The sequence below is a fragment of the Thalassophryne amazonica genome, chromosome 4, assembly GCF_902500255.1.
Source record: "Thalassophryne amazonica chromosome 4, fThaAma1.1, whole genome shotgun sequence".
Classification (NCBI taxonomy): Eukaryota; Metazoa; Chordata; class Actinopteri; order Batrachoidiformes; family Batrachoididae; genus Thalassophryne; species Thalassophryne amazonica.
The window spans coordinates 115,826,932-115,834,860 of NC_047106.1; the positions used below are offsets into that span (position 1 = coordinate 115,826,932).

Genomic DNA, 7,929 nt, shown 5'->3' on the forward strand with positions numbered 1-7,929 from the left:
TCATCCAGCCTTTTGTCTCTCATTTTCTTCATTCATCAGATCCTCAAAATAGTCCCTCCACCATCTCAACACACTACCCTCGCTTGTCAGCACATTCCGATCTGCCTCTTTTCCCACCCTAACTTGCTATACATCCTTTCCAGCTCTGTCCCTTTGTCTGGCCAATTGATACATGTCCTTTTCTCCTTCGTCACTGTTCAACTTCTTGTACAGCTCACTATATGCCTTTTTCTTAGCTTTTGGCACTTGTCTTTTCACCTTATACTGCATTGTTCACATTATGCTGCTTCAGGCGCTTTTCGTCACATTATCATGAACCAATAGATTGTGTATTTTGTGCTGCTGAATCACGACTTGCCGTGAGACCAGGTTTCTCTTTCATGCTTGGGCACACTCTCCACTACCTCATGTAACTCACTGCAGAAATCTTCATCTCCTTCATCTCGCAACCTACCTCTGGGGCATATGCACTGATGATATTCATTATCACCCCTTCAATTTCCAACGTCACACTCATCACACTGTCGGACACTCGTTTAACCTCTGACGCACTCTTAACATCCTTTTCTTTTAAAATTACCTGAACACCATGATACAACAACTTTCACCCACGGCCTATGATCCTGCTCTTACTTCCCTTCCACTTGGACTCATGCACACACTATATGTCTACCTTTTTCCTCTACATCATATCAGCCAGCTCTCTCACTTTACCAGTCATACTGCCAACATTCAAAGTCCCGACTCTCATTTCCACCCTTTAAGTTTTCCTCTTCTCCCACTGTTTCTGAACACATTTTCCTCCTTCTTTTGCTTCTCTTCTTCTTCGCCCAGTAGTAGCCCAATGTCCATCGGCACCCTGTTGGGCAATGGCACTGGTAGAGGGCGTTGTTAACCCGGGCTTCAAAAGACCAGGTATTGAAAACTGATTTGTCTTCTGCATGGTTGCGTTGGCTTGTTTTATGCCGGAGGCCCTTCCTGACACAACCCTACTCATTTATCTGGGCTTGGGGCCGGCACTCAGAATGTATTGGCTGCACACCCCATGTGGCTGAGTTTTAAATACAGTTTTAAAAACACATTGTCACATACTAGTCAAAAACAAAAAGGCTGCAGCATAAATTCATCCAATGCAAATGAAAAGATCTGTATTCCAATTCAAAACCATTTAATGAAAAAAGAGTTTATATTTACGTTCTCACGGTGTCAAAGTGTTTGACACAGCTCTCTGCTGCTTACAGATTCAAGCCACTATTTGTAAGTTTTTGAACACAGCAGCAAACGCTATAACCATCCATTATTATTACACGCAGGTTAGCTGGATTGGAAACTTTTCACTGACCGTAGGTGTGTTTGTGTGTGTGAGACCACGCATGTGTGAATGTGTTTGTCTGTCTATATGTGGCTCTGTGTTAGGGCGTCCTGGTCAGGGTGCACCCCGCTTCACGCCCTATGACTGCTAGAATAGGCTGCAGCCCCCATTGACCGTTAACTGGAGTAAGTAGGTATAGAAAATGGATGGATTTGACCCACTTTTTCTTTTTCAGGAGAATTCTCCATCCAAGCCTTCTGTGGCTGAGCTGGCTGGAAGGTTCCAAGGTCATATTTTACCAATGCCCCAATCAAATAAGGAGGTACTTTACATTAAATAAATAAATAAATGCTGCATATGATGGAAACATTACGACTCATAGTGTTAACAGATTTTTACTTTTCATTTGTATTTCCTCCTGCTTTGTTTTTGCAGATGTCATTTCGGAGAAAACCTCCGTGTTCTCTGAAGCTGAAAACACAAAAAGATGACAACGAGAAATCAGATGTATGCCACTTTTTTTCTGTCTCTTAGCCTTAAGTATAAAAATGTGCATATGTTTGAATAAATTTGGAGTTCAACCTCAAATATTCAAAAGGCAGACAAAAATGCACTTTTGACTAATCGATGTGTAATCTGGTTTTCCTGCCAAATACTGTTGTGAAAGTGTAGTGACACGGACCCACAACAGGGGGCGCAAATGAACGATCAATAGATGAGCCAAAAAGTAACAATTTAATGTTGTGAAGGTGCACAACGAACATACAGACAATCTCAGAATATGATAACAGTCAATCCACAAAGGTGACGTGTGGGCAGGCTCGAGGATAGAAGACGTCTTTCCTGAGAAGTGCCGGAACCACACGATTTCCGCCGCCACCGAACATGGTGAATACTGGAGCCGCCAAGTCCCGAATTCCCAGGTGATCACCGTCCCCGACTGTCGGATCTGGTACTGCTGGCGAAGAACAAAGACAGTCAAGTGTGGGTGTGTGTACACCCTGTAACAACAACGGTGGGAATGCCACCTCCACCTCTAACACACACTCGTGCAGCGTCTGTTTAACCACTTATCTGACGGACGTAGGACGAAACAGTCGCGACCCACACCGGTCCTCTGGTTGACAGCTGCAAAACAATAGCTCTTAGAATCAATTAACACAGGCAGAGACAGTTACCTCCATAGAAGTACGATATCTCGGCAACGAGGTGGAGATGACGTCTGGTCTTTATGGAGTGACATGCTGTAGAGTAGATGGGTGACAGCTGTCAAGAGATAATGAGTGACAACTGTCACCCCCAGCTGTGTCCGTGGCGGCTGCGCCCTCTCTTGCCTGAAGCCCGCACTTCAGGCAGGGTGCCCACTGGTGGTGGGCCAGCAGTACCTCCTGGCGGCCCACACAACAAAATACATGAGGAATGGTATATTTGTACTGCTCTTCCTGTTATGTTTGCATCATCCTTAGACCAGTGATTCCCTAAGGTAATGCAGATGGTCCATGTGAGGTCATTTTAAGAAATTTTAAAGTCTTTTTAAAGTTACTTTATAAACTTAAGGGTGATTCTTAGACTACGGGCACTTTTTATGTCCTTTGATCATATTGTGTGAAAAACAGAAAAAAGGGGACATTTCACACTGTTATAGTTATCTTTACAATGAAAGTGTGTTAAGAAATTTGTTCTAGTAGTCTATGATGACTTTTTCACCTTTTTTTCAGCATCATTATATGCAAATATTGCCGTTTTGTGCTTGTCCCACACCCAGACTTTTGATCTTCAATGATAAAAATGAATGGTAAAGAAATGTTTTTTCTAATGTTTTAAAATATCTCTGAATAAAATATCAGTAAAATAATCAAAACATAATTGGGGTATTCAATGTCATACAACTGTTGTGATTTTTTTTAAACAAAATGTAGTTGTCCCACACTATTGCTGTAATTTCCACCACAACACTGTAATGTCCCTTTAAACAGTTTGTATGAAAGATTGTTTGGGTAGTTTCTATGGAGATAAACAGTGACATCACAGCACATGTATATAGCGCCAAATCACAACAAACAGTTGCCCCAAGGTGCTTTATATTGTAAGGCAATGGTGTGGTGGAAATTACATTTACAAGGCCAATAGTGCCCGTAGTTGAAGAATCACCCTTAAACTGAAACTTTAAAATTACTTAAAATATAATAATAAATATAATAATAATAATAATAATAATAGGTGGCATGGTGACTTAGTAGTTAGCACTGTCGCCTCACAGCAAGAAAGTCATGGGATTGGTTCCCACCTGTGGCCTTTCTGTGTGGAGTTTGCATGTTCTCTTTGTGTGGGTTCCCTCTGGGTGCTGCGGCTTCCTCCCACTTCCAAAGACATGCATGCACTGTGAACTGTAACTTTAAATTGGCCGTGGGTATGTGTTAATGTGTTTGCAATGGACTGGCAGTCCATCCAAAGGTGTTCGCCCCTTCACACCCAATGACTGCTGGAATAGGCTCCAGGATCCTCGTGACCCTTAACTGGAATAAGCAGGTGTAGAAAATAAATGAATTAATAATGGGATGGGATTTGCCATGGGATTTAAATTATGTGCTGTTCTTCACTTATCTGGCCTAGTTGAACACAATATATATGGGGAAATAATTCATCTTAGTCTTGTGTTGATCAAACATTTCGGTTCGGATCAGACGAATTTCAAAGTGGGCCGTGGAGATAATTTGGGAATGGCCGGTTTAAACCATGCAAAAAACACAAATCTGAAAAAAAAGTGCAAAAACTTACAAATACGTTTGAGTGTCATTCTTTTGTGTGTTTACTCCTTTTAAAGTCTCACTGGATGTGTTTCCATTGATTGCTTGCATTAAACTAATGCTGGATTCCTTGTAGAAGTCCTCATCACCTCTTCTGTTGTTCTGTTGTCACCTTTCAGAACATTGTCCTCTCACTGAATCCCTTTAAAATCAGGACGAAGAATTCCTCTGTTATCGAGAAGCTGCAGGTTGGTGCATCTCCCCATATTTGACTGTTTTTGTTCAGGTAAACGTGAATTAACAACGTTCATCACTGATGTGGAACAGGACGAGCAAACCTACGCAAAGCGTTGTTTCCACCTAGTGTTCAGCTGGTGCTGGTGCTGGTGGTAATCGTGCAGAGAGAAAAGGGGGTGGGTTTGTCCCTGGTGCAACAATCGGCTCAGATTAATGAGCTAATGGGATCTTGTTGAGGTTCTAATTTGCCACAGTGGCTTAGTTAGAACTTCATGCTGTAGGCAGCTATGGGGCAAAAAGGCTGCCGCTTCTTCTTCTTCTTCTCTTCGCCAGTGCAGGTAAGAGACTCCAGTCTACACATGGACAGTGGCCCCATGCTGTGTCAGAATTACATGTAGTTCTCAGACTGAATGTCACAGGTGTCATCTGGTGAATTTTCTGGACATACTTGAGCAGACGCAGGAGTTATTGACATAAAATGATGGCAGGTGTAATCAGTGTCAAAGTATTACCTGCTGTACCTCATTGACATGAACGATAGATATCCTTTAATAGTATAAGTAACGGCCCTCTGTGAGCGGTACACTGTTGTTTCTTACCTCCCAAAACAATGCATTTTCATTGATGACTTAAGGTAATGGTGGTATTTACACAGACAGGTTTATAAGTATCTGTTACAGCGACAAGTGGCCTTGCACACGGGAGCCTAGTGAGGGAAGCCACCAAGACACCCATGGTAAGTCTACAGGAGTTACAGGCTTCTGTGACCAGCGGTGTGTCCATTTACTTGACGGCTTGGAACACAGAGGCATTATGTATACAAATGACATCATTTCTAAATGGTGTGTGTGTGTGTGTGTACTTGTTTTCATGACGATTCAGGACATTTTTATGATAACACCTTCAACATCAGCACAGTAAATTTTGCAGAGTAAAATTTAGACACGTGATTTGACAAGACGGTAGAGCTGATTTCACTCTCTAACAGAGTGTATTTTACTCTGTTTAGACTGGGACCAAATCTTATCCTGGCAGAGTAAATTTTATTCAGCAATTTTTACTGTGAGGACACTGGGAAAAACGAGGACATTTTCCACCTCCTCATTTTCCGAGCACTCTAAAGCATTCTAGACCGCCCCAACATGCTCCCAGACCAAAAATCTCACAAGTCCCAAAATATCACACTTTTTGGACAGTAAGTGTGTTTACCGTTTTGGCTCATCTTCAATTTCACCATGTATTGGCCAGTTTTGGAACTTAACACACTTTTCAATCACTTTCAGTGTGATGTTATTGTACTCATATGTCACGTCGTGTCCTCGTATGTAGATTAAAAATCAGGTTATTCCAAAATAAAGCTGAAAACTCAACAGATGGACATATTTCTGTAAGCATGGGTCAAAATCAGTTTGATTCCCAGGTCTCTAGGACCTTGGGAAAGGCATGTCCCCATTTTTCACAAATCTGTCATACGTCCTGATATGTCATGAAAACACGTATGTGTGTGAGCATGTGTGTACACAGAGGCCAGATAACAAAAATTGTGCCCCTGTCCTTAGCAACTTAAACCTATCACTCTGTATTTAACCCCTTAACGCCTGAATTTATATAGCTGTATATAAAAAAAATGGTTTGTGTGTGTTTTTGCCTTTAAGTAGATGGTAAATAATGTTGAGATTATTAATTTCACTTTTGCACAAAAAATAAATAGTAATTTTGGTATTTTGGTAATGACTTTATGTTATAATGTCATAATAATAATGGTATGTTGCAAATTTGTTACAACAGGCATACAGGTCAATTTGGTATGTTGCATATTTGAGTCAAATAGCATATATGCGACAATAGGCATTAAGGGGTTAAATTTGAAGTGTAATTAATGTCATTTTACAGTGACGAGCTGTTGGAGTGGTGCACTGAAGCGGTTGTTAGAATCCAGCTCTGAGGCTCTGCTCTCGCTCTTTCTGCAGGCTAACCTCGCTCTATCGCCCACTGCGCTGCTGCCATCAAGTCCAGAGGTGAAACTGCAGCCAGTGCCGCCATCCCCAACCCAGCCCTGCCGCCCGTCCAGCCCGATGTCACCCACCGTGCTGCCCTCCCAACAGTCCATCGATGAGTGCGACCCCATGTGCTTTGAGAGTCCCCCTGAAGGAACCCCACTGCCAAGCATCAACAAGGTAAGCATAATAGCTGTAAATCAGCTTCTTGTGTCAAGGACAAACGGTGCTGTGCAGGATGTTGCAAAAGCATTTGTGCAGGCTTTGGCAGAGCTCCACCCCCTTCCTGTTGCATGTGTTGTGAGTCAGTGAATGACAGACACACCGCGGGCTGAGTGAGCTGTGACGTCACATCCAGACACGTGGGCCCGTCTCTGCCGATGTGCTGTCAGCGGGTGTTCTTCTGTATAAGCAGGCCTTAGATAAGCTGCAGCAAGATGCTCCCGTGGTGCATGAATGCAGCAGCGAGGGGGATTGAACATCTAATCGCCTTAACCTAGTTCTCCTTCCTGGGGAGCATTTTATGCTCATGCATATTCTGATTGAGAACATTTTGTCATCTAAATGAATTGATTTGGAGCTGTTTTTAATGTCAAGCACACTGCAGTCTCCAAGATATCTAAAGTGGCCTTGTTGAAAAATGCGCTTTAAATTCATGTTTCTGCACAGACTCGTGCCCGGCTGTCGTTTAAGAGGCGCCTGCCCACAAGACAACACAGGAGGTCGGCCAGCGAGGAGGCAGGAGCCTTCGGGGGCCGTCTGTCGCCATGTGAACTCGACAGCCCAAAGCAAAATGGGGATGAGGAACATGTTTTTGAAGGGCCGGCAGAGGCCGATTTGAAGGACGTCAAGGAAAAGGACAGGGACTGTGAAACGATGGAGGGCGAGGAGACAGCGACCGATCGTGACCACAGAGGAGAGCCGGAGAGGCAGATGTCTGGGGAGCAGGACGCAAAACAAGCCCTGACCTCAAACGGTCCACAGGAGGAACAACTTTTAGAGATTATCCCTGCTGAGCAGATAGGGGGTGCTGTTGAGAAAGAAGAGGAGCAGGTGGAGGTGCATGAAGGAGGAACCGACATGGTGTGAATCTTTACATACCAAAAAACAAACAAACAAAACAAAAACAAATGTATGAATAAGTTATTCAGTGTTTCTACAACCCCTGGCAATAATTATGGAATCACCGGCCTCGGAGGATGTTCATTCAGTTGTTTAATTCTGAGGAATAAATTATGGAATCACCCTGTAAATTTTCATCCCCAAAACTAACACCTGCATCAAATCAGATCTGCTTGTTAGTCTGCATCTAAAAAGGAGTGATCACACCTTGGAGAGCTGTTGCACCAAGTGGACTGACATGAATCATGGCTCCAACACGAGAGATGTCAATTGAAACAAGGAGAGGATTATCAAACTCTTAAAAGAGGGTAAATCATCACGCAATGTTGCAAAAGATGTTGGTTGTTCACAGTCAGCTGTGTCTAAACTTTGGACCAAATACAAACAACATGGGAAGGTTGTTAAAGGCAAACATACTGGTAGACCAAGGAAGACATCAAAGCGTCAAGACAGAAAACTTAAAGCAATATGTCTCAAAATCGAAAATGCACAACAAAACAAATGAGGAACGAAT

At 42.9% G+C, this 7,929-nt stretch overlaps 1 protein-coding gene across 2 annotated transcripts in view; it reads left to right on the plus strand.

The window, feature by feature from the left end:
• Window positions 1–7,424, plus strand: part of zgc:153184 (uncharacterized protein LOC751652 homolog) — a 52,100-nt gene extending 44,676 nt beyond the window's left edge. Inside the window, exons 2-6 of one of the 2 annotated variants that reach the window (XM_034168453.1) lie at window positions 1,546–1,634; window positions 1,748–1,819; window positions 4,239–4,307; window positions 6,267–6,473; window positions 6,963–7,424. In XM_034168453.1, the coding sequence (XP_034024344.1) occupies window positions 1,614–1,634; window positions 1,748–1,819; window positions 4,239–4,307; window positions 6,267–6,473; window positions 6,963–7,382 (789 nt within the window). In that variant the 5' untranslated portion in view covers window positions 1,546–1,613 and the 3' untranslated portion in view covers window positions 7,383–7,424. The remainder of the gene's footprint in view (window positions 1–1,545; window positions 1,635–1,747; window positions 1,820–4,238; window positions 4,308–6,266; window positions 6,474–6,962) is intronic. The other variant, XM_034168452.1, reaches the window with a different exon arrangement.
• The last annotated feature ends 505 nt before the right edge of the window (window positions 7,425–7,929 follow it).